Source organism: Charadrius vociferus, unplaced genomic scaffold, assembly GCF_000708025.1.
Source record: "Charadrius vociferus isolate BGI_N301 unplaced genomic scaffold, ASM70802v2 scaffold195, whole genome shotgun sequence".
NCBI lineage: Eukaryota > Metazoa > Chordata > Aves > Charadriiformes > Charadriidae > Charadrius > Charadrius vociferus.
In genome coordinates, this window is record NW_009648539.1 from 2,326,875 (window position 1) to 2,354,059 (window position 27,185).

General features: G+C 41.7%; 1 protein-coding gene across 1 annotated transcript in view; it reads left to right on the forward strand.

Annotated features, from left to right (window-relative positions):
• Positions 1 to 27,185, forward strand: part of LRRC16A (leucine rich repeat containing 16A) — a 228,753-nt gene that overhangs the window by 84,475 nt on the left and 117,093 nt on the right. The window contains exon 3 of the mRNA XM_009885904.1: positions 24,961 to 25,011. Coding sequence (XP_009884206.1) covers positions 24,961 to 25,011 — 51 coding nt within the window. The remainder of the gene's footprint in view (positions 1 to 24,960; positions 25,012 to 27,185) is intronic.

Genomic DNA, 27,185 nt, shown 5'->3' on the forward strand with positions numbered 1-27,185 from the left:
TCCTGCTGAGACAGGTGTTTATCTGTGGAAAAAGCCACATCACGCGTGAAAGCATCTGAGAAGGCTTTTTTCAGCTTCCTACCTTATTTTCTAGAAAGCGAGAGCTGCACTAGGGCACGCGCAGTCATCAGAGGTTTCCTTGCCTTGAGTAAGTGAGAAGATTCAGTGACTTGAAAAGCTCCCAGGTTAGGAAGTTGAGAATAGAGTACAAATGATAAACAGTAGTGCTTTGTACAAGAACTAACTTCATGTTTGCTCTGCAATATGAGCTTAGTGCTTGTTTTTACCTGGCTATGAAAATTCAAGGATTCTTAACATTTTGATATTTCATACTTATAAAACAGCATAAAGGGCATCTTACAGAATCACAGAATGGTCAGAGTTGGAAGGGACCTCTGGAGATCATCTAGCCCAACCTCCCTGCCAGAGCAGGGTTGCCTACAGCAGGTATTCCCATTATCCAAGACTAAATGCATCCCTGTGGGCCCTACTGCTGCACCTTGATAGATCCATTCTGGGTAGATCCTGATGGACCTCACTTGACGGCTAGTTTCAGCTCACTGCCCTGAAGCCTTGGTGAATACTTAGTTTCTTTCTGCTGTTTGATTTTACTGATTCCGGGAGCTTTGTAGGAGCTTTTCTGGACAGCTCAAAGCACAGTATAAATAAATGCAACACAGCTCCAGTTCTTTGGTATTAAAAAAAAATCCTGCTTGTTATAATTCAAGGTACTGTATTCAGGAGACATGTAAAAGTACATTTTAATCCAAATCAAAATGACAAAAAGGTGTATATGTTAGAGACCTGCATTTGGGGTGTAGTTGAAGTGAATTGCTGCTTGTTCCCTCAGTGCTCTGAGACAGAACAGGCTGTTGCTGTTATATGAGACCTTTTGTACACCGATTCCCCACCTCTCCCCAGCAGTTTAGGAAGCTCCTGTACCCTAGTATGATATACGCTTGACCTGGCACCTTGGTAAGCAAAACAGGTTACGCTGAAGTCATTGAACAGGAGCCAGAGCGGGACCATCAGGCACTTGAGCTGTGGCTTGTGTGGGGGACGCAAATAAAGGAGGCCCTGTGCTTTGCTCTCGTGGTGTTCACGAGTAACTGTGTGCACGAGCGTGCGCACATGCATACATGTTCATGAGTAATTGTCTCTGTGAAAGGAATTGTGGAAATCTGACTTAGATGTCTGGCTAAACAGTTACTGAATCTGGTTAAGTTATTGCAGGTGGATCATTCACAAAAATAATCGGTTGTTTTCACAGAGCCGGTTATGTCTGCCCTGCTTGTTTTAGCGTGAGATAGGGAGTTGTTTTGCAGTACATTGCAGGCTGGTTTTGTTCAGTTTCGTACCTGCAGCTGTTACTTTTCCACATATGCAAATTTTTTTCAACATTGCTGGAACTAAATGTTTGGGGTTTTTTTTATTCTTGAATGAAATAATGAAGTAGGGCTACAAAGATGATTAGGGGACTGGAGCATCTTTCTTATGAGGAAAGGTTGAGGGACTTAGGTCTTTTCAGTCTGGAGAAGAGAAGACTGAGGGGGGATCTTATCAGTACTTATAAATACTTAAAGGGAGGGTGCCAGGAGGATGGGATGAGTCTTTTTTCAGTGGTGCCTAGTGATAGGACAAGAGGTAATGGGCACAAACCTGAAAATAGGAAGTTTCATGAGGAGGAACATCTTTACTTTGAGGGTGGCAGAGCACTGGAAGAGGCTGCCCAGAGAGGTTATGGAGTCTCATACTCTGGAGACATTCAAAACCTGCCTGGACGCCATCCTGTGCAACCTGCTGTAGGTGACCCTGCCCTGGCAGGGGAGGTTGGACTAGATGATTTCCAGATGTCCCTTCCAACCCTGACCATTCTGTGTGATTCTATATACACAATTGAAAAAAATTCCTTGGTGAGGCAGGTTCCTGGTGGCTATGGGCTTGCTGGAGGATGGCCAGTGGGGCTCACTGACTGAAGATAAGAATTGGAAAGTGGTGGTGTATAAGTCTAGAAATGGGAAATACTGGTACACGGCTCCATGCAGCCAGAACCGCTTTGTGAGCAGATTCAGAGCACCATAAACCAGCTGGTGACACATCTCTATTTGAAAGATCCTTTTGGCTTACAATCCACAGCCACGCTCCATGAACTATACAGCAAACTTCAATTAATGTTTGCATTTTGTTTGGTAGGTGGCTCCTTTTTAATGTTGCTCGGAATAACCTGTGATTTTTCCCTTTTTCCTGTCTTCCTTCCCTCTTACAGTATGTGGTGCAGTTATTTCTCTGCAACCTTACTGTTTTCCATCAGCTTTCTTCTTGCTTGCTGCTTAGGGCCGTAGGGAAGGGGATTCAGCTCCTCCGCCTGTATGCTGTGTCAGCAACTGAAGCTGCCTCTTCAGAGCAGAGCAAGGGAGGGAGACGCCAGTATCTGTAATGGTATCTATAAACTCAGAAGTCAGCAAGGTCCCATGCTGCATCAGTGTGACATTTCCATTGGTGAAAGGTGATTCCGGGGGCGGGGGGGGAGCCCTGTCGGAGTCAGGTTTAGAAGCAAAAAGGGCTGTGTAAAACCAGAGGCGAATTCTTAGCAATCAATACCTGTTTGTTAATGGTTCCACCTTTATGACAAGTTAGATTTGTGGAGAGATTACTATAGGAATCAACTGGGAATTACTTTAACTGGAAACACCCACCATCATCAATGAATTTTAGCAACATGTCTTTATTAAAGAATGTGTCCTCTTTTTTTTTTTTTCCTAAGAGGCAATAATAATAAGCAGCAGTACTTATATAAGGAGTCTAAACAAAGGCAAAAGCATCTCCAGCAATAAAATTACTGTGTGCGTTTATTTATTTATTTTGTTTGTTTTAGTGACACCCTGATCGTGTTTGGTATTGCAAATCTCCCTTGCTGTTTAAATGTTTTTCCATAGACCTGAGAAATCATAACAGTTCATCAAAAATGAATGCATGAAAAAATTGAAATGTGTAAGACAATGTAAGACCATTGGAAGACCAATTGTAAGACTGTTGGAACCAGATCCAGATAGAGAGGTGGTGCTGGCTGGAATACCGGTGCTCTCTTTGTAGGAAGATTTTATTGCTGCCTGACTGAGAAGTGAGGTTTTCTAGAAGTCTTCAAGTTTTTGAGATAAGTTTTGTGTTCCGTAATGCACAGTGGTAAAAAGCAAAGAGCCAAAACGTTCTGATGGTAACATTTTGTAGTTTATAGAGGCACTTTATTTAATATCCTTGCTTAGCAAATATAATTGTTGCTGGTGAAAATTGGGAAGATAATACTTACATGACCCAAGGCAAACAACTTTGAAACAAGCCTGTTCCTGAAGTTTTCAGTTTTAGCAGATGCCTTGTTTCAGACAAAACTTCAAAAACTCATGACTCATGGCCACCAACTAGAAGTGTTTTGTTGTTCCTAAGGGTACAAAACAATTTCTTTTGTATTTTGGGCAGTGAGTCATGGCTGAAAAGCATGTCGGTAGTGCTTCTAAAGGTAAATTAGATACAGTGATTCTGGAGTTCAGGCACCATTAGTTATTTGTGGGGATGGACTCTGGTCTGCTGTCGTGGATTTACTCATAAAAGATGACCAAGTGGTTCATGGGGTTTATTCTGCTGGTGTCTTTGACCTCCTCTGGAGTCATAGGTGACAAAGAACTGTGAACTTCCACAGTTTGATCCTGGTTGCAGATAGGCAAGACTGGTGATGGTTACGATTTAATGAGGCATGGGATTGTGCAATGAGCTGATAAGGCCTGGCGTGATTCATCATGCTTTCCCTGTTGTGCACGTACCAGGATCTGCACAACATGCAGACCACTGTTGCCTCCACAGTGCTCTGTAGTACGGCCTTGTAGGGTGAGTGGGGTGCCCAACACCTCCAGCAGGCTAGCTCAGGATCCATCCCATCAATTCTTGTCCGTGTGCTTTCTGACTTCTCATTGTATTTAAGGTAAAATGAAAGTGCATTGCCTTCACTGCGAGCTAACCTGAGAACACCTCAGCCTCATGAAATGACAGATGTTTTTAAAAATAAAAAGACCTTTTTCCCTGACAGGAAGGAAGGGGATGGCAGTGCTTCCTCTAGTGCGCTAGCTGTGGCTGTGGGAGGGAAGTGTTATTCTCACCTGCTCTTCCAGGTGAAACACTTCTGCCTGTGCATAGTTGGCGGCAGCAGCAGTCTTGATTCAAGCTGCCTTGCCTGCCTGCAGGTCTGAAGTTTTTTCCTGTGTTGGAGTGAGTTTTATGCTCAGGGTTAGTTATTCTGGCTGCACATGTGTGACTGCTTCTCTGTGCTTCCCTCAAGACCAGAGGTGAGTAGGGCATTTCAGCTTCCCGAGCTGTGGTACATGGGGTTTCTCTGGTTTTAGTAGCATCTACATGCAAAGGTTTGGGGATTCACACAGCTGGTTCCAAGTCAGGGGTGGAAGACTGTAGCTGATAGCTGGCATGTCTTTGTAACTTGTCCCTCCTCGGTGGGCGGCTCTTCTTTGCTCAGGGAAGCAGGCATCAAACAAGCAAAAGGATGGAAGTTACCTGGCTTCCCATGTGCAAGTATGTCACCAGTCATGGGGCAGCTGGGCAAATTACTAAGTTCCCTGGTGTCTCCTTCCTCAGAGGCATGGATTTGATATTGTGAAAGGTGTGGACTGCAGCTGACTTCCCCAGTGACTCTGCTTGTCTGCTGACAGTGTTGTAGGTGGAAGATAAATTGCTCATCATTGCAGTCTGACAGCTGCCTAGAGAGCAGGGTAGGATTAATTCCTGAAGTTCTTCCTTAACTATTTCATTTACCTGGGTGGATGTTCACTACTGCTTTTCTAACTCCTTTACAGTGATGTGTAGTAATATAATTACCTGTCTTGTTTGTTTTGTGTACGCTTAGCATACTAGATAATATAGCTAGTATATTGTTATTTATATCTCTTAAGAAAAAAAATTGATTGTTAAAATAAGCTGGTAATGCAGTCTTATTGTATGTGGTAGAGATTATTGCCTTGGGATATGGCTTATCTCATTAGCCAGCCATGAAGACCTTGCCGTTTTCCATCTTTGCTCTTCATCAGGTTTATTACCATTCATATTATGTATCTACAGTTTGTTCAGGGCAGTAGTGAGTAGCGTATTTGTGTATTTCTGGTTATTTACCCAAGGCTGCTCTGATTATTGCAGACTCTGGAGCTGGGTCTGCATGAGTTAATGTACAACTACTCTGTAATTAAGTAAGAAAATGCCCTATTCATTTGGCAGGGAGATTTTCTTATCTTATATTCTGCCATTCAGTTACCTATTGAGGTGTTACCCTGTGATTGTGCTGTAATAACAACAGGCTGTTGGAAAAGCAGGTAGCAAAACAATAGCCTGAAATAAGATACTTTCTGGAGGTGTCTCAAGGGTGGTTAACAGCTAAAAGCTCAGGAATTGTCTATTAAAACTCTGCTCTGAGATCCAGCGAGATTACAGCACATATTTTGTCTGGCAGTAGTATGGATCAGTGAGCCAAAGGGTTATGTACAGGTAAAAAAATCCTTTCTTATAGAGCTCGGGCCCTCGTTTCGGGAAAGCTGTTGGGAGAGTATGAAGGAGGTAGAGTTTCTCCTGGGTCTCCAGCGCAGGAGTTTGATGGTCACTTAGGTAAGTGGGGTTTGCAGTATGTATTTGTCGTTTCAAACCCATCTTCCTCTAGCTCTTTTTTCCTACTGATAATATTCAATATTGTTTGGAGAAGGCTGCTCATCCATTTGGTTCAGTATGGCCACAGCCTTCCACGAGGGAGAAGGGGAGGGGAGCTCCCCGAGGAGAGGGGCCGGGGAGCTGTGGGCACCACGGCGTGGGAGCAGGCAAGGACCCGGCGATAAGCTTGGGAGCTCAGAGGGTGGGCTGGCAAGGGCTGGAGTGCAACCCCAATGTGCAGACTCCAAACAGCGACACTCTGGCTGCCTTTGCTGTTTTTATTAAAATTGGCAAGTGGTGCTTTGCAAATGTATAAAAAGAGACCCTGGACACCATCGAGTATTAAAATGTCTGGTTTCAGGTTGTTGTTTACTAGAGTATTTTTCTGAAGAGTCAGTTGTTTTTTTGGGTGTCTTTGGTTTATTTGGGACCTTGAAAGGAAAAATTATTTTATAAAAAGAAACCGTATTACTGTGTACAGTTCTGGGACAGATGCTGTATGTTGTCATGTTGCTGTCATTGGAAAGCAAACATAAATACAGCTATAGCAGTGTTAAATGCTGTAACTAACCTATGATACTCTATTACATACTGTTTAAGATTTTATGCTGCCAAGCATGTTATTTTCTGCTGAAAGAACATTTGCTACAATTTTATTTTAGTAATCTGGAAGGGGTTGCTAAGTGTACATGACAAATGGATTGCTACCTGCAGTATTGTGAAGAATATTGTATGAATATCTTGATATTTCCTGTTCCTTTAGTACCAAAGTAGTCCTGTGGAAAAATGTCTGTGTACCCTTTTTGTGTATGTTCTCCCTCCTCTGTGTACCTGTATGCATGTATCTCTATGAGGAAAAAAAAACAACCCTGAAAAATATATGTATTTTGTGTTCCTCTGTTTAATTGCAGATTACTTTAGAAGTAATAGGACTGTCAGGTCTTGCTTCCATGTTTTTCCATTTCTCTTTCACCAGCTGAATAGTTAATCTAGATAGATTAGGTAGAGGTTTTTTCTTCTTTTACTCTTCAGTAGATAAAATGGTGCTGTGGAGGTTACCATGTAGGTGACCCCTGCTTTTTAATTTGTAAGCAAAGCGAACTTTGTATGAGCATAGTCAAGCATAGGTTTTTTTTCTGATTACAGTTTATTTTTATAAAAAAAACCAATATGAACCTTTTAGAAAACTGCCTTAGGTATGAATGTACTTACCTTGGCTGATATGATAGCTAAATGGAACTGAAAGGGCTCTTTGGAAACCACTTGTGTATCTGTAGATAGCAGGAGTGTCAGAATTACAGCCAACTTGACCAAAATGACATGCTTTATGTATGTTAGGGCATATGATCGAAGCATGCTGCCAGATGAATTTGCCCAAACTGAGAGCTGATTTTACAGTCAACTCCTTTCTTTGCTTCAGTCTTCTTTGGTTTGCTTTTTAATTCTGTGAATTAGCGTCAATACACGTGGGAGGACATTTTCTTTGGATCCCGCACTAAATTATTCTGAACCGTGTAGAAGCTCCGACAGTGAGAGGAGTAGAATATCTGTCTCCTCATCTATCTTGTTAATGGGCTTTTTCACTATGTATTTTTGCACCTATTTGAAGCAGTGATATTAGTCTTCCAATTACTGTTCAAGCTCTTTGACTGTGTCGAGGAGCAGTTATGCAACATGTCTGAGTTCCTTCCTTTTTCCCAAGAGTGAGCAAGGACCGGCAGGACAAGTATTCACTTCTACCTGCAAATTAACTCTTGAACTGAAATTCAGAGCTTGGGCTACAGAGTCCCTGATAAGTGAGGATGAGAGGCTATTAAAGAATGGATGCTGTGTTGCTAGCACAGTGTCAGGAGGGCTGGATTTTGGTCTGGTGCTTCTGTGAAATGCTGAGTGCAAATTCATGTAGCATGCTCATCTTTCATCTACCGTAGGAAGTGGTGACTTTAACAATACATAAATAACAAAATTTTTAAATCAGCCCAAATGGCACTGATTGTTCTAGTGTAGTGGTTAAACAAATATATGAATCCTTGTGTGTGGGCTTGTTACTCTGCTCCTTGGTGCCCCAGTGATCTGCTGTACCAGCTTCCAGCACGTGTTTCTCCTTCAGGAACCTCCACCATGGCTGTGCTGCTGCCCTTTGAACGTGGAGCAGCTTTGCCAGGTTTATCAGCAGAGACATCTCCAAATGAGGCATCTGTGTCTGGTAGGATGCTTGGGGGTGCACTGCCGGGTGCCAGGGCTAGGTTTATATACCTAAATCATGCAATGACTCAGTCATCCAGCTGTGGTGCATCACTGGCTTGTTTAGATGCTTAATTGCATTGCCCTCCCTCTTCCGCTCTTTCTAACAATAGCAATACCCATCTTATGTCTGGTCCTTTCTAGGGAAAAGTTAGGCTAGGATTCTTTTCTGTCTTTGGAGGTTTGTCCTGTTGCCAAAAAGCAAAAGGGTGGCAATTCAAATCGTGGAACTTGTCCAGCTCTGAGGGAAGGCCCTCATTCCCATATGAGATGACCAGCAAGCTCTGGCTGAGCCAGCTGTGCCAATTTTAGGAAGTTTCCGTTTCCGTTGGCCACTTGCCCCTCTGGCAGAGGTTACTGCTTCCCCAGCTGGGTTGGTGGCATGGACATGGGCATGCACACATGCATCAGGTGCTGAAGAGAACTAATTTGGGCTGTGTGTGAGCAACCCGAGCAGCTGTGTGGCATTGCAAGCGCTGTGCAGCAGGGTGGCATCACGGGGAGCGTGGGCTCAGCCTCTCGGGGATAGCCCTGTGGTTATGCTGGATTAGCTGTAGTACGCAGCTGCATTGTAAGACTGCGTTTTGGCATGTGCACGGAGGCTTTGCACTTCTAATTGATTTTCCTCAATTGCTTTCCTGCTTCATGTAAGTGTGACCTAGAACACGGGGTGCCAAGGCTGTTTCGATGCTTCTTGCGCTACAAGCAGTTTGATGCGTTATTACAGGGTATGAATTTAGTTCCCTTTTTTTAGCTAGGAGATTTTTCATCTTGGGTTGAGCGATTTGGATTTCCTGCAGTTTATCAATGGTTTAGTGACATAGTTGGATCTTGGAAGAGAGCAGTTCATACACATGAACAAGGAAGAAAGAGGAGGTGGTTCCTGTTTCTAGTGTTGGTAAATCATCTTCAAATATTTCTGCATGACTGCGTGGTTAGGAAAAAAGGCATCATGTATTTGTGTGACTGTTGTAAAGCTTGCTGTCTTTTTCTTTAGTATCCCAAATTGTGTGTAGCTATTGCCCCCCTCCTTCCCAATCTGCTTTACTCAATAACTAGAGTAAGACAGAGACGACTGTTCAACTCCAGACTTTTTTTTTTACTTTTTTTTTTTTTGTTATATAGATTTGCTGACTGTATTCCAACAACAAAATTGACTTCTGAAGCTCTGCCAGAAATGTATCAGTTCTATGGACCGGTGAAATAGCATTAACTGTAATTTCTGGGTTTTTTTTTGGTTTTGTTTTTTAAAAGACATTAGCATTTAAGTCTTATTCTTTCCTTCATAGTGTTCAGAGAGCCTCATTTGTTTTAGCTCCCAAAGTTTTTTCTCTTCTCTAGGAATTAGCAAATTAAACGCAGAAGAAAACAGTATGGTTTTGTTGTTTCTTTAAGATTGTTGTTTACCTTGTATTTGTAGTCTCTCTGCATTTGTTTCAGTGAAACAGAAAATAATACTTGAATTAATGCTCCATTACAAAAGTAGTACTTAGGCAGATAAATCACAGGACTATATGCATTGCAAGGGATGGTATTTTGAACTAATAATCTAGAATAGGACAGCACTATCTTGTTTAAACTAAGTGTGGTCTTGTGGCTACCTCTATGTTTGCTGCTGGAACAGGGTACGTTTATAACATCAACAGAGTGGATTTAGAGAATCAAAACATGTTCCCTGGTAAAAGTGACCTGGAAAGAAACATTTTCATACACTTTTATGTTGTCACTGTTTCTTATTCATTACACACACTCACACCCACACCCCCACCCACCTACCTCTCTGGCTGAGATGTTCTTTTGTCTTGTTTGTTGGTTTCAGAAGCTTCCTGGCTTTTCTGTAAGAATTACTTAGTGTCCCAGATCTGCCAGTTATGAGCTTCTCAAGCTGTGGGCACAGGAGCATCGGGGTGAACCTCCAGGCAGAAACCTGGTGCAAATAGCACTGAAGCAGCTGCAGACAAAAGGGCAGGCTGTGCCTGTGATAACATAAGAATTGAGTGCACTGGGATTGAAATGTAGGCATATGAAAGGTGACAAACGTAGCCCAGGGTAAACTTGCCTTTGGGAGAGAGCTCAGTCCCTAGTAAGTGTCAGGTGTTCACAGCTTTTAAATCAGGACAGCTTGACTTGGCACAGATTAACCCTTTTGTGAACCCCTATCTATCCTCTGTTTCTGCAGCCCATATACATTTGGGTTTCTCTCATCATGTTATCTGTTTCCACGTGGGGGAAAAAAAAACAACAACTAGGTGAAGTGTGGAACGTATGGTGCATTTCTTCTGGATTTCCAGGCCTGTGGTGGTCCAGGTGAAACCATAGTTCTGAAGAGGATGATGGACATCAGGAGATCATGGTCACATCTACTCTTAGGTATACATGGACTCAATAGCCAGAGTCATACATGGCTTGCAAGAGTTGCATGTCAGGAAGTTGCATGTCAGCACATCTCAAGCATGTTGGCTTACCGCGTAGCACATCTCAAGCATGTTGGCTTACCGAGCATGAGCAGAGCAGCTAGCATTTGTAGGCAGTAGAGCAGCCCAGAAGCATTTGCCCTGCTGTGTATAACTGCAATCTTTCTTGTTTCTATGTAGAACAAATCTTCTAGTGCCACAATTGAAGTGGTTGGTTAGCCTCAGCCTGATTTTTCTTCTTCCAAGTTCTTCTTCAGTATCTGCATTTGCCAACAAGTAGCAACTTCAGACAATATAAATAAAAATCACTTTCCTTACCGATGAAGGTTTGTGTGGGATGTTGTAGTCTTTGGACTGGTAATGCAGCCTTCCAGAAGCAAAAATGTGGCAAAGACTGGAAATTGAGTGAAGAGGAAAAATTAAAGCGTTAGTCCTCAAAATTGTATTCCCTTGACATTTGTCACTTCTGTAGCGTTTTTGCTTTGCATTAAAACCTCTTTCCAGTTTGATTGGAGAAAAGTATCCATTTCACGTTCCCCTTCTCAGGAATGGTACCCAGATTATGAGCGCCGAGGCTTGGCCCTGTCTGCTTGTATCTTGCATCACATCTCCATTTGGTGACCTCACTTTTTCAAGGTTGCAAAGCTGTTTGTTTGTGGTAGCCCTGCTGGGCTGTTGAAGCCGTGGCCCTGTGCTGGGCTCCTGGAAGCTTGTGGTCTGCAGGCTTTGATTCCTTTGGAGGGACCATTATTGAGTACCCATGTTTTCAGAGAGCTGTGATTCATTCAGCCTGTGTTTGTAGTGACATGATCATTACAGCCAGGGTCAGATCATAGATTGTGAACTTTGAGGAGGAGAAGGTTATGTATCCCTAGCTAATTTACTGGGATTCAGAAACTTCATAGAATTAATTGATTTGTGCCACGAGTAGGTCAATGACGTACTTTGAAAGCTCTTACGGATTTTCATGTGGCCTCCAGAAGTGGAACTGCCCCCTCTTACCACAGATGCATATTTTAAAGCAAAAGTCTTCAGACTTTTTATTAGCAACCACAACAGACTCAGCTTCTGAAACTGCTCTGAGGCATCAGACTGAGGGGTTGAAGTTGCAGGCCCTGTGCCGATACTGTTGGATGAAGTGCTGTGGTCTTTGTCATGCAAAAAGTGGGCATAAGGATATATCAATATTAATTTCAACCCCTAGCATTTGGCATCTTTTGTTGAAAGGCTTTATAGCTACTTGCTTCTGTCATCTGCATTTTCAAATTAAGGCCTTAATCACCTGCCTGTGTATGGTAATATCTTTTAGGGTGTCAGTGGCCTCATTAAAAATGTACTGTATGATCACGATAATATAATTGCTTGAGGTGAAAAGCCAGTTTTTATTTTTTCTTTTAAATGCATTGGGTAGTGAGTGCCGTTGCATTTTTAGCTTGAGCAAAGTAACGTTTCCAGGAGCTTCTTTGCTCCACCTGGAGTGGATGTCAATAGAGCATCTTGTTGTTTCCATCTCCCTTGACTGCTACTTTAGGAGAAATCTATACCTGAGAAAAGATCTCTTTATTTCTCATCTTATTTTTGACCAGGAGAGAAGTAGTGGCCCTTTCAGAATTGGTGGGAGCTCTGCAATGCAACTGAATTGGAAAAGTCAAAATTCCACCTCAGACAAGTTGACGTGGATGCTTTCTTCTCCTTGTCTTCATTTTTTGTTGCACTTGCTGTGTGAGACATGCTGGGATTTAGGAAAGAAGAGACATCTGTAGCCTGTTTGCAAGAAAATGGTAGTGTAGACAAATTGAGTGATCACAGGACCCTGACATAAAAGAAACAGAAAATAAAACAAGGCTGGGGCTGTTGTGGGTGGTGTTTCAGTGTTACAATTGTGGTGGGAGGTTTTAGGTTTCAGTGGTTGTGCTTTACTGACATCATTAATGCTCTCATCTGAATAGTGAAGTTAATAGTCCAATAATAGGAGTGTTTGTGTGTGGGCAGAGTTCAAATCTTCAATGTATCTGATGTTCTGTTGGGTGCAATTTTCTGCAAACCTGCTAACAAGACCGTGATCACTCATTTATGTTGTGTTTGGGAGCTTATCCATGTAATTAAAAAACTTTACAGTGTTTTTTTTTAAAGTTCTAATTTTACTTGTACAAAATTTCTGGGTTGATGTAAGTATCAGCTCAACAAAAGGAAAAAAACCCTTTATTTTAAAAGAAAACTTTATATTTAGAACTTTAAGCAACCAAAGATCTTGAGAAGAGGTGATAAACTCTAAGTGGGTTGAAAAGTTGTGATTACATATATTGATCAGCCATTTACACAGCACAAGTGAATGATATTTTCCTTTCTTACTTATGTGAGAAGACCAGCAAAATTGAGTGAATCCAGGTGAGTTTACTTAAGTAGTTAATGGATGATACATAACTCCAGCAATAGTTAATCAATGTTATTGTGAACTTAATTAGGCTAAGGTTGATAGTCACATTAGAAGAAAATTTAGCTAAACTGGTGTGTATACATTATATATTATATATACCATACTTTATACCTTGTGTAAACTTAAAGTTGCACTTGCAAGCTTTGCTGTAACAAACTAAGCTTAGATGGGCTGTCCTTTGACCAAACTAAAACTTCGCTCGTGAGATCTTGCACTACCTGAACTAAGTATTAAAATCCCACCTGAAGTTAATAGGTGACAAGGAAAGGCAACAGTAGCAACTGGATGGAATCCATGCTGGAAACTGAACATTTGGAGTAGTTTTTTGAAGGATAAGCACCAGCACATTATTGTGAAATATACTTACCAACATTTGGTTTTGGTTTTGGTTTTGCAGCAAAAAAACCACCTCCATTCACCAACATTAAGAATCTAAGAAACCACAGTTTAAAACCCCCAAGAAATAACAGCAATACTTCTTTGAGATCAGGCAAGATGATTTTAGCATGGGTTTTGTCTCACTTACATTGGCTTTGAAGCTGTGATGATAACATGTTGGGGTTAAAGTTGTGTGTAAGGGTCTTTCTGTAGTAGGCTGAAGCCTTTGGGGTTTTGTATTTTTAGGAACTGCCTACTTAAGAACATAGTAAAGACACAAATTGTGTGCGTAAACACCCTGTGTCAGAGTCAAAAAAGCAAAGCATTGAAAAGATACAGCATGAAAAATTTTGTCTATGATGTGTTGAATTTCAGCTGAAGGCTTCTCAGCTTTATTAAAAGCAGTACATCTCGAGCAGTAGGAGAGCAAGTGGGTTTTCAGCCATGCTCTTGAATAGGTCGAGATAACAGGCCTGGGGACCCTGTGCTTAAAGGCATCCTGACTTCTTAAGGTTTTGTCTCTATTAATTTTTCTCTCTGTTTTCATCACTAGTGGAGCTGTGTTGATGGCAGGAGTGTGGTGGTGCTTGGGGAAATGGAAGCCTAGAAAAGGCAGGCTATAAACTGCACCCATGCTGCAGTCAGGATACCTTTTGACTAGTCTTGTCTTATTCAAGGAAGCCTTAAATTTCTGTAAAACCAGGATAACTTCAGTAGTGTGGAGCTCAGTCTAGCCTGAAAGACCTGCCCGTGGGATGGGGAAGTTGTTAAGCAGTTAGCTCACCTAGAGCACCATGTTCCCCGTGCCTCTGCTGGTAGCTGGGCCATATTGATGCTAAGCTGACCTAGGTTTGTTGCGATCAGATGTTTGCCTGCCTAAGAGGCTGCCTTTGGCTCTGCTGGGCCCATCTGGTGGTTCAGTGCTGGTGGCACATGGGGCTTATGCCACGGGGGGAGCTGGTCTCACCGCGGTGCAAAGTCTACCACTGAGCTGCTGAGCCAGGTGAGTGCTCGCATTCCCTTCTTATTCGTGGCCCTCTACCAGCTTTCCCTCTGTTGGAAAGTCCTCTAAAACATTGATGTCTCAATTACGGTTTTTGAATCTGGATTCTGTCTACCCAGGGTGATTTTTAGGGTGTGCAAGAGTGACCCTCTTGAAATTGCAGCCTGGCTCGCAGGAAGCTGATCTGACAGCTCCCGAGGTGGGAGAATTGTCCTGCCAGCTCCCAGGGGCTGCTCCGCATGGCTGCTGCTGCTGCTCCTTGCGCTGCTCCATGAGCCCCCTGTGCCTCACGTACCCCAGCAAAAACTTGTGTAGAGTGGCTTCGCTTACTCGGCAGAAGAGCTTAAGCAGTTCCAGAAGGGACGGGGGAAAGGCTTGGCTAAGAGGAGCCAAAGGCTTGGCTAGCTGGGGAACGGGGCAGAGAGTTGCCTACAAATCTGCCATCTAAAAAGAGCAAAAGTTTGTGTTCCTTTTTGGCAGACTGTAACCCTGTAGCAAAAAGTAAAAGAATCTGCAGATTGAAAAGCTTGTAAATCGTGATTCTCTATAGATAAAATTATTAAGTCCAGGAGGATCTAGTTAGCTTTATGCTTTTGTAGCTTGCAGTGACAAGCCAAGTTAGTTGTTCAAGTTTGCAGTAGTGAAGTAGCCTTTTAAAAGCTCTCTTCTTCTCTGAGACTCTTGTGTCCCAGTTTTGAAATAAACAATGATTAAGCAGCATTAAGCATGTGGCTCACTGCTTACAAAAGCAAAATTCACCCACGAAGTTGTTCTGAGAAACAATTTGACTTAGAAGACCTTTGCATCAGAATTACATGAAGGAATTGAGGGAAGCAGGCTGATTTTTTTTTTTTTTTATTTTATTCCCCCCCCTTGTTTCGGAGGCAAAGGTGGTTTACAAACTGTTGGGATCTTCTGCATAGCTAGGAGCTGACTCTTCAGTGAGTGCTGGGTAGCAACTCTAACAGTTGTACTTCTGAGTTTGAAGAGCAGAATTATTTGTTGCTGTTGCATTCAGTGGATTGTAATTTCTGTTTTTTAGCATGGTTTCTGACATTTTTTGGAAGTTTGATTTCCATTTGGCTGTGAGAAGTGGATGTTCTTGCCACATAAAAAGGGATATTTTGTTATTGCATGCATTTTGTCAGGTTAATATACTGTATAAGTAGCTGTACGAGTAAAACACAAGCAATATTAGTGTGATACATTTAAATAAGAATCATCACAAAACCAGAAAGTATCAAAATAGCTTTTATATTGGACAGGAGCATATTCATTTTTAATAATGAACAGCATTAGATAATTGACGTAATATGACTTTTAAAAATTGGCACAAAGAATAATAACCCTCTATCAACAGTTACTTAGTGGGTTTTGCTCATTGCACACAACTTGTACTACTTGGGCAGACAAGACAGAATGCGTGTTGGGAGTGGGGTGAAACTTCTGAAAGTCTTTTTTTGCAGGATGTTGGAGGCAAAATTGCTTTCCTGGAATGTGGCAATTCCTGAATTTCCGTCTGAGGGGAAGCCAGATGCAATCAGCTGTGTCACTGCCCGAGGCGCAGCCAGCCTCACCTCTGGCTTTCCTGCCTACAGCTCTCCCTGCCCCAGATACAGGGTGGGAGCAGGGGGAGGGACAGTGAGCTGGGATTTATCCTCTGGTGCAGAATTTCCTAAGAAATTCATCCAGCCAGCCAGCAACTTGCACCTGCATGATGGGGAAGTGGGGACATTGTTCACACACCTTGGTTATTTGGCTGCCCTGGCTGTAAGAGTAAAGTGCCTGGCAGAGAAGCTCTTGTGTGATTTCCCCAGGAGATGCTAGCTACTAATCAGGTAAGCTGGTGGGTGGTACGGTGTAAGCCAGCAGAGGATGCCTGAGCCATCTTCAACTCCCACCAGCTAACTGATAAAGTATGGGAGCTATGGGAAAGGAGTTGCACGTGGCAACGAGCAGTGAAAAGGAGGTCCCTTCCAGCCCTGCCTTCTTGTGCAGAAACGGGGAAGTAGTTTGTTCTCTTTTTCCCACTTCTGGAAGATGTTTTAAAGCTCTGAAAGAAAATATTTCCCCAGCAGAGGGGAAATGTGATACCCCAGAAATAAAATATCTGTTAAAGAGATCATCTTATAAAACGTAAAACAGTAAAACAGAAAATCCAGATTCGGGGATTGGGATTATAGTGGTGGCTCTTAAGGATTTTAAATGACCAAGTGGCTGGTCCCAGCACTTAAGCCCTATTCCTCTCTTGAAAGATTGGTGGTCTTAAGATATCAAAATGTAGAAAGATGAAGACTTGTAGCATACCTCAGGTGATTAAGGATGGAGTGGCTGTCACAGTCCTGTTAGTTCCAGTGTGTACTTTATATTTTACAGATGATAGAGATGGAAAAAGTGTTCTGTTGGAAAGTAAAAGGAGGAAATGGAAATCGGAGTGCACCTGAGGACTGCAGTGAGGCTCCTGAAGTGATGTAGAGGAGCAGATCTTGAGTAATCCCCTCTGGACCTAATGGGGAAGAGGGTTTTGTCTTGCACCTCTAACAGTGGTTTCTTTGGGAAAGAGCTGCCTTGGCTCGGAGGTTTTCATAATTCTGCACCCATAGATTTGGGTTTGTGTTTCAATTTGTATATGCCATGGACAGGACAAGAAAAGACTTAATTCTACAGATTTATTAAGCTGACATCTTTCTCTGGCCCTTAGCTCTCGGGAATGTCTGAGGTTAGCGTTATTGAGTGTGGTTTATGGCGGTGGGTATTGAGGAAAATTGTTTTATGATGCTTATTTATTTTATTTTAATAATAAGTGGAGCTAAGTGCATTGCACTTTGCTAATTGAATCTTCATTTCATTGTTGATAACTAGAAGAAAATATGAATAGTTGTAGAAGAGTTTCTTATCAAAGGCTTGCATTATGGATCAAATTGTGTTTCTTCTCTCCCTGAAGTTTTTGTTTTGTTTCCTGGTCTTTAAAATTTTGCATTATGGTTGCATCTGACATACTTACAAAGAGAGCAGTCCTATCACAAGGAACACGGCGAAATGTTTAATCTGGCATTTCCAAGTGATTAAATTAAAGAAGATAAGAATAAAAGTACTGCAATAGCAAAATCTATTTCCAGCTGCTTCTGCATAGAAACAGCATCATACGCAGCACACCAAAATGCTTCCAGTCTTACCTGCTGTCTGTAAACTCAGGGAGAGGGAAGGTGTATGAATGTTTCTTACTATTAACACTAGGGATAGGTAGCGGGAGGGCTTTTCTACAGGGTGCCTTTATGTTCTTTTTATGATGGAGAGAAGTAATGCGAGAGCATAAAAAATTGTTGCACAGAAGGTGCTGGAGCCCAGGGCCTTTCAAATTACAAGTCAACTGAATGTCTTCAACCTATTACTTAGCTGAGTATTGGGGGTTAGAACATAATTATGTGGGGACGGTATCCTGCTGTGGCACTTTGTAACCTGAATCGGGGCAGTGAATCTGTGTAATGGCTGTATACAGAGGAGAGTGAAAGTGGGAAAAAATTGGAAATAAAGATGTATTAGCACTAACGTGCTAGTGACCTATTTATGTGTAATGTAGATGCAGAGAAGGAAAAACTCCCTTGGGGTTATATGCCTCATTGATGAGTTACAAATGAATGTATGTGGTTCAGCCTGCACCCTTCCTGCTCCCCTCCTCTACCCCGCTGGGGTCAGCCCAGGCTGGATCCAGTGCCACGGAGAGGACTTTGTATCGGTGAAATGCTGCTGCTCTCTCTTTCCTATTTTTATGGCTCAGAGCGGGCTTAAATAACACAGTAGTTAAGTCTTCTGGTATTTAGTGCTTTACAGCACTAGAGTTTTTCGTTGTTGGCAATTGTGCGGTGAGGAAGTTTTGCAGTCTGCTGGGGGTTGCCTTGGCTTAAGCGCTCTGTGTTGGACATCTCTCACAAAGCTGTGAAAATCTGTTCCATGACTCACTGGTTGGAAGAACAAGGGAACTCTGTGTTCATACGCAATAGATGACTGCCCCTCCACAAGCAGCTCTGCAGTTAATGGAAATGGTAGGTTACGACACAAAATTAAGTGTGAGTATGGTCTCAGAATCAAGGGAGTCCTGGTCGGCATGACTGGTGACCACATCACCAGGTACTTCGAGTGACAGGAGCTGGATGTTGGGGTGACCAAGGCTCCTGTCGCTGCCATTGGCAGTGTCTGACTAAAGGTGAGCCTGTCTCAGCATCTTCTGAAATCCCACCTTTACTGGAGTAGCTGGTCCATTTGCACGTTGCAGACAGGGTGATAGCAAGTGTTTATATTTATTTGTGCTCTAGGCTTAAAGAAGCACAATTTGATTCATGCTTCCTTTACAAACAAAACAGTTTGTGGGAATAGGACACTGTGGAAAGGTGATAGTAGTAGCTGTTGGAGGAGCTAATGAAGATATTTGGTGTAGGCAAGAGATTTTGTTTTAATTTGCTGGTAAACCTCCAAGCTACGTTGTTTCTCCCCTTGCTCCAGAATTGCGAGCTATTAACTCCAAGCTTCTCTTTCAAGTCTTGCCACTTCATTTTACCCTTTTGTTTTGGGCAAAATCTCTTGGCATGTCCATGCCTCAGTTTTTGTCAGTTTTAAAATGAGGATACTTTTTCTTAACTGTCTTCCAGGGAGGACTTGTTCATTGTTTCCTCTGGAGAAACTTCTCTGAGTATTGGAACAGCTCTCCAATAGCTAAATAGGTGTTTCTGTTAAAAGGGTCCTCTCTAACTCTAACAGAAAGGGAAATTTGAATGAAACACTCTGCTGTGCCATCTTGTGGTGTCCCCTGTCTTGTTCAGTCAAGTAATTTGAAAGGTGCTTTTCTTCTCTTGAGACACAGCAGATTTATTGCCAGCAGTGCTGATATCTGACCCCACTTTTTTGTAAAAACCCATTCCAGTTAAAAGCTATTCTTCATACTATCCTTTGCCGTCCAGAAAATATGGAAAATGGTGGCCCATAACAAATGAGGCTTTAGTTTTTAATGCAGCATGACGGTAGTAAGGACCAGTGAAAACCTGCACTCCGTACAGTGTGCCGGTGGCAGGGCAGAGGCAGACAGGCTCTCTGTCTGGAGCTCCCGCAAGGGGACCTTGTTGAGGAAGATGGGGTTGACATTGGGAATAATCACAGCAAAACATGTAGCAGAGCAGTCCTTTGTGGGGATGGCCGAGGTCATTATGTGCACTGCAGAGCTTGCCTCTGTCTTGGGCAGGAGAGAATCATACTGATGCAAACAACAGCTACCCCTCCTGCTGAGGGTCTGCTTTGGGGCGTGTTTTGCGTAGGTCTTTGGATGGCCGCACAGGCACACCGGTGACTTAGGCAGTCCTGGGAATGTGTTCAACTTGGCTAAGGTCAGCTCAGGGAGGGAGAAGTTCTGTTTCTTGTGTGTGAATGCCAAGAACTGAGTTTCACTAACCCTTTCCTGAAGGATCTTCCCCAGCTACAAAAGACTGCTTTAGTGTTGGTGGATAAATAAGTAGGCATTTGGAATGGGAGTGAATGAGGTTTGTCAATGTTTTTGTCATAGATGACAATTTAAAAGTAGCTGAGACCAAATGGTCAGTCTCAAATTCAACCTCAGACAACGGAGAGGGCTGCGGGTGAAGGTGGTGGTGCTGCGAGCCCTTAAGTCAGGACTGAACTGGGCCGCTTTGCTGGCGGCAGCGCTCTGCAGAGAAACCCACCATATGCCAAGTGATACCACTGCTTCAGAAGCAGCACACATATTCGTGTTGTGCCTGAGCTAATTAGCCCTCCAAAAAGACCTCCAGGATGTCAGCTATCCTCTTTGTGTAGGGAGGCTCAGTGCTTTTAACAGAGACCGCCTTGCTTGAAACCAGTATCTCTAACATGGTGCTGAAAGGGGCCTTTTATCTAATCGAACTCCTGTTGCTTCAGGATGGAGCATTTACAACATGCAGGCATGCAACCCAGAAAATGAATGGTCGAATCCTATAGGGACTGAGAGAGACTAGATGCACTAACTTATTGATTCATCTGTATTTTAACAAAACAAAAACGGTATTAGTGCTGCTGCTTTACCTCACCTTATTATGTGTACATTAGATATTGAATCAGTAGTAGTAATGGAAAGCTTATTGTAGAAATCATAAAGCAAGTAATAAGTTTGGAAACTTAAAAAATAATGATGATATTTGGGATAATAATGGTAATGCATAATGATAAAAATAAGGATGGTATAACTCATAAAACTTTATATAAAATAAAGCAACTGCCTTCTGGACTTCAAGAAATTCTCAAAATGATAGATATCCAAGTAAGAAAACCTGTCACAAATGCTTCTTTTCTCAAGTAAATTATCGTGGAGGAGACTGAAGCAGTTTTAAGGCTGACAAAATGGCAAATGCTGGGGGGGAAAGAAACTACAGTGGAAGGAAAGGATCAGAGTATATTTCAAGCAGTAAAACTGTAACAGTTGATCAAAAAAGTACTAAATTTGGGCGGTTTTGTTTGGTTTGTTGATTTTTTGCTGGTTTTTTGTTTTTGTTTTTTAATATCTGTGTCAATCAGTTTCCAGCAAGAGAAAAACATTTGGCTAGTCCATCCGTTTTTTGAGATTCCAGCAGAGGAAAGTTTCAAAACATCTGTGCTAGTGAGTGGAGCGAGCATCACACGACTTCCTGGGGCCCATAAAGTGCTGAGGTGGTTTCATTTTGTTTTATACTTAGTCACAAAGCTGTGTATGCTCACTGTGTTTTCCAGAACTCTTTATTCCTGGGAATTTTAAAAAGGGTAGTAGTGATTTTTAAAAGATTTCTTTCATTTGCTTGTGCATTTGAAACCGCTTTAAATAAAGATAAGGTGGTTTGAGTTGCTATGGTCTGTCTGGCAAAATACATGCAATTAGCACAGAGCTGTGTTGCTCTTATGATCTTCCCAAGACTGACTGCTACGTAGGGTGGCTGGGTTAACCCAGTGCAGCCCTGTTAATTTAAATTACAGTGCTAAAATGGGTAATAAGGCTAGAATTTGACAATAAATCACAAAATACATCTGTATGTTTATGTTTTGTTGATATACTTGCTGAGGATCTGTGTTCAAATTAATTTTATTTACTGAAACAAATTATTTATTCTGGTACATAGAAGATGACCTTGTAGGCCATGAGTCTCTGGAGAAATAATTTGCAGGGTATATTTTTGGTGAACATTTCCAAATTAATTTCCAAATTTTAACTTGCTACATGTACATTGTGAGCAGCGTAGGGAGTGTTATGGAATTTGGAGTGATAAAAACGTTAAGAAATTATCAACTTGGGTGGATAACTGTGTGTGACTAAGAGTCATTTAACATTCAAATGATAATCCTATTTTGTGCTTGAAAAAAAGGCAGGGAAGGAAGACAGACTGAAGCTACTGTAAACTAAATATAATTCTCGTTTATTGTCCCTTCCGTGGAGCAGCAGCCAGGTTATGTGCCCTGTATAAAATTCACCTGGATGCGCTTGCTGCCTTCACATCAGTCAGTTGCAAACCTTTTGGCTTACGGGTGTGTTAAAGTGTGAATCCACTCCTGAGTCTCTTCTGTTACCTTGCATGTGTTTTTAACTTTTGATGGGACCTTTTACCTTTATTAATGATTGAATACTACTTGTGGCCAAACAAAATGGTTATGGAAGAATGGGGCTGTGACTTGTTGAGCTGAACAAGTGATTATTTTTTTTGTCAGAAGATAAGGTAAGTTATACGCAGTGCCCAGCTGACATTCCTGATGGGTTGTGAGGAGGGAGCACTTTGTTCAGAGTTGTCCCTGGAGCAGGGGTCTGCTCCTCTGAGTCTCTGTTTTTCAAAGAGACTTTGACCATGACACTCCTTGTCCTGTAGTCAAGGTTCTCCAGGTGCAAAATAAGTACAATGGTGGCAGAATCTTCTCTGTAATGTGCCTGAGAACTGCTAGAGAGTAACTGGTGGCCACTTTTCCTTTTTAGTTTCTTTGTATGAAGAAATTAAAAACCCTAGGAAATCTAGAATCTGCCTATTCATAAAACCCAGCACTCCTGGATACTTCTGAAAGCCCTAGACAATTGTGCAATTAAGCACATACTCGTTATTCATGTCAGAGGACTGCAACGGAGACCTGGGACTTCATTCACAAAACCAGCTCAGTGCTTAAAAGGGGACTTGAACTGTCAGTGTGAAAACACCTCTGGTGCCTCTGTCTTTGGCGCCAGCATCGTATTTCGCAAGGGAAGGCATAGAGTGCTACGTTGTTTTAAGTAGTGTGTAATGTATGTTCTGTTGCCCTTGCAAGTACTAACAACCATGCAGAATCCTATTGACAGAGACACGGGTGAGCCGCTATCTTAATAGCCATTATTTATGCACTGCAGCCTTATCAAGGAGGAGGTCACTGAAAACTTCATATTTCGCAGTTTATCCAACAAGTGAGGAGGAGGAGGTCACTGAAAACTTTTCATATTTCGCAGTTTATCCAACAAGTCTCAAGTTGATTTGGGGTAGAATCTACTGTGTTGCTAAACGTGAACAAAAATAGTGATGTTAAAATGCAGATGTTGCATAAAATTTTGAAAAGATTGAAAAAAAAAATCAGAAAGCAGTAAACAAAAGCTGATTCTGTCAAAGGTCACGGTGCATACTCATGGATTTTAGCAGCTAAAATTGTGATAAATGCCAAGCCTTCTCTTTGCAAATTCTGCCATTGTAAGAAAAAAAAAAAACAAATCTAGTACTGTTTTTGTCAAGATGGGACATTAATTTTGCAGTAATAGTTGACCTTGTTTTCAATTGGCTTTGTGTAAAAATCGAACTCTTACTTGTTATGAAAACTAGAAATCTCAGTGTTACTGGGTCAGAGGGCTCAGGCTTTTTTGTACCATCTTACTGTTCAAGAGTAGTTTCTTTACAGGCTGAGTGGGGAGTATCATCTTAGAGCAGTCTTCTCCTTTGTATGTAAATGCATCTTATTAAGGTAAGTGGGTACTTCAGCTTTGTTGGTTTTAGCGAGATCACTTGGAGAGCTTTGGTACCTCTACCGCACAAACGTACACTGATGTGCCCTGTTGGAACATCCTTTTCCAACATAACTGTGTTACAGCCTTCTACTTACCAGGTTTGCATTTAACTTTGTTATTTGCTCATGTGTACTGTAATCATGTTAAAGGGATCCTATAAGTGCTCATAAAGTAACTTGAACCCATATATGCAGGCAAATGTTTTACAACACGACTGTGATGTGATTTTTCTGTAACCAGCTGTCCCACTGTGGTGGCATACACACAAACACTGATTTTTCTAATCTTGTAAGCTGCTACCTACAAGGTAAATATGGAAAGTGGCTCTTCAAAAGCTGTCCTTTCCCCTGACTCTCACTGCTGCACCTGAGATGTGGTGACCAGAAGCAGATGAGGAGAAGTTGTTGCAGCTGCTTTACCTACTGCTCTAGAGGCATTTTGCTGGTGGTGCTGGTGCAGGGAGGGTGCCTGATCACCTACCCCTCTTCTGAGCTGGGCAGGTTGTGTGTGGGTGAAACAGTGGGTAAGATGGGCACTCTTCTTGCCGATAATGAAGCTTTTCTTGTAAGCACACAGGGGTGTGACTGGGGGTGTGATCCTCCCCAACGGCTCCCAGGAGAGTGATGGTGCACCTACTGTGGGTCGCTGCCCTGAAGAGGCGCGTGAGGGAGCGGAAAGAATCAAGGCTTTATTACTGTGAGAACAACTTGCTGTCAGGCAGGGGAAACTCTGGTTGTGCAGTGGTTAAACCCCTTGGGTTGACCCTTCCCCTTTCTTTGCATGCTGGATTGCAGAAGGCATACTTGTGATGGGCACAGCTGGGAGGAGAGCAGGAGAGACTGTCTCCCCCATGTGTGAGCTCAAGGGGACCAGGCAGGTCTGTCTGGCAGGGCCTGGATATACCAGCTGAGTAGCAGTGGAGTAGAGATGGATACTTACTGAGCAGAACTGGCTTCTGGAGGTTCCAGCCGTGTGAAAAGATCTGCGTGTGCTGTGGGATTTTGATCCAGATGTTTGAATTAAGTTTGTTTCAGTTTTTGGTCTAGAAAAAGATGGAGGCAGCAGTAGCTAATTCCATAGGCAGGTAAATCAAAAAGCCGTAGTCTAGTTTTGGAAAGTGAGCCATCCCTTTTGCAAAGCCTAAAATTTGTGAGTGGGATGTGCTACTGGAGATTGGAGTGGTAATTTATATATCATTATATTTTGATTGGCAATAACTTCTGTCTTATTTTCTCCTCAGTCACTGGTCTCACTAATCTAATCATGCTTTTCCATTGTCCTTGCTGGAGAAGACATGCAGGTGGTGTCAATGAGAAACCTTTGCATTGTTACTGTAGAAAAGCACTAAGTATGTCCAAAAGAAAATGTTTGCTTGTGGTCTCTTACATTACTTATAATATCATGTTTATCTTGTGTATTTTTGTTATATTTAAGTACATCATGTGCCTGGTAGGACTTCTTATCCTTGCTTCTTTTTTAAAATTTCATTCAGATTGGTATTAGATGTTCTTGAGGGATTGATTGAATAAATTTCTTCAGTTCGATGCTGTACTGACTAGCTTATAGCTGGTCAGATTGCAGCAGTCTCTTCACTATGATCTACTGGATGTGAGCCCAGTTTTGCATCCTTCACTGTATGACAGCAAAGAGAATCGACAGTCAGTCTACTAGAGGCTTTTTCCCTCTGGTGTCAGGATTTTCCTGGAAAGAATTTTTAATAATATTCCTGATAAATTAAATATTTCTTACAAATTCTGTTCTTTTTTTTCAATAGGTGTTGGCATCATGTCGGGCATTTCTTTTAACATCTCGGATTCCCACCAAGGTAAAGCCACTGTGCTTCTATAAATATTCTGTTTTTTTAGATACAAATGTAAGTTGCATTAACTAAGTTGCATAAACTTAGCATATGTTATACTTGTGCATCTGTTTAAAAAAAATAATATTGTGGAATGGTATGTTGCATGGTGCTGAGTTAGTCATGCTTCTGTTAGTGTCTGTCTTAAGTTGATTTGTATATATTTGTATATACTGTTTCAGAGGAATTTTAACTTCTAGAAATGCAGGTGGGTGAAGAATTGTGTTGGAAACGCCAACTTGAACTGTGAGGTGAGCCTGATGGCCTTTGTTGTGGGACAGTTTATGTCGAAACAAGCTGATGGCGTTATTCCCTCTAGTGTTTGTAGTGTCAAATAGGAATATATCTGATTTAGAGATAGAAATTATTTTGAGGTTTATTAAATTCTGCTGTTTTCTGATGATTTCTGTGGTTCGTTTTGAAAAGTATCTTGCCAATCTGCCTTGCCAGTGCTGGTGAATTATTTTTTCTATTCCTGTGACAATTGGTAACGATTATTGTAGCAGAGAAAGATAGTTACCATGTGAATGAAAATGACTGATGTGGAAGAACATCTCTTGTCCAGCTTGGAATCAGCGAACGGAATTCAGCTTGTATTCTGCTTTGTTGTGTTTTACACATACATATGTGTATGTGGAGGGTGTGGAGGTATGTGTGTGTGTATATATATGTGCTTTATAGAAAAAACAGCATCAATATAGGGAACGATTGATATCAGGTTTTCAGTTGTGGTCACTGGGAAACATGACTGTCCTTCACCTATAATTTGAAGACGCTGACTCTCAGGTAGGATGACTAAATTGAATTTCTGCTGAAATTTATTTCCCTCAGTTGATCACCCTGTCCCTGCAGCACAGATATCTTTGGTTGGTTGTCTGTCAGCTTTTGGATCACTGCAGTTTTCAGCCTGTTTTTAAGACAGGGTTTGGTGACTGTTTGCATGGAAACATACAGCCAGTTGATGAACAGCTCAGACATCAGTGCAACGGCAGTATGATGGACAGGTGGTGATGGTGATCTTGTTAAATAATAGCAAAGCATCAAAAAGCTCTTAAAGACTAGGGCTTGGTGTACTACGGAATACTGGTACTTCTAGTTTAGCATTACAGACACTTCTCAAAACTCCTTTTATTAAATGGATTTACTTAATTGAAAAACTTGTTTCTGTTTTCATGGAAATCCAGACTAAGTATGCTGTACTAACAAAATTGTTACTTTAGTGATAGCAAATGGAAGAAAGGTGATCTGAAGAAACTGTGTCTGTGCATGGTTTTTGTCAAAATTAAACTTTGTGTATCTCGACAATTATTAGGATAACTAGAAAATTTCTTTTCTAGCAGGACTAGTGAAACTTACTGAATTTTCTGAAGTCTGTACTATTTTCAAAAGCTGCTCAGAAGCTTTCTGAGCCCGAGAACTTCCATATAACTGACACTCAGTCACTGCTAGCCAGACAGTTGAGAACATGCAGTGAAGACACTTTATTCCTCCAGGGATCTCTCACAAAATTGAGTATGCTGAGAGATGGCCAGTTCTGAGTGACTGTTATTATTACATCTGATTCCAAGCTTTGCTTTTCCTTAAACAATGCTGTTGAGATGTATCTACTAAACAAGGATCAAAGTTGAAAGGAATAAAGGTTGATTAACTATAATATCAACTCACACGATTATCCGTAGAGCAAGGATATTACAATGGCCACCTCCTAACTTTACACTCAGGTCCAATCAGTTCATTTCCACTAATCTAAGTGGATTGATAGGAAAGGAAGTACTGTACTTAAAGCCTACTAGTCCTTGCTACAGTCTATATAAAACATAATTGTGACATTAGTAAATGTTGGATGTGTCATCAAGCCCACAGATAAGCGTATGAAATATTTGTGGGAGTGTAATTCAGGTTTGTGAACATATTTCTAGTGCCAGCTTTCATTAAGTTTTGATTGAAAAAAATGGAAACTGTGAAATTAGCTGTCTTGGTAACTGAAGGGTCCCTAAATGAGAGGCACTCATGCGTTTTAAGAGGATTTTTAAAAAATATGATTTTAGGTAATAAATGTGATTATGCATTTTAAAACCTTGTAAAATTATTTCGTAGGTTGAGGTAGATGATGCTTAGAATGTATTCTATATTTTTGCTGC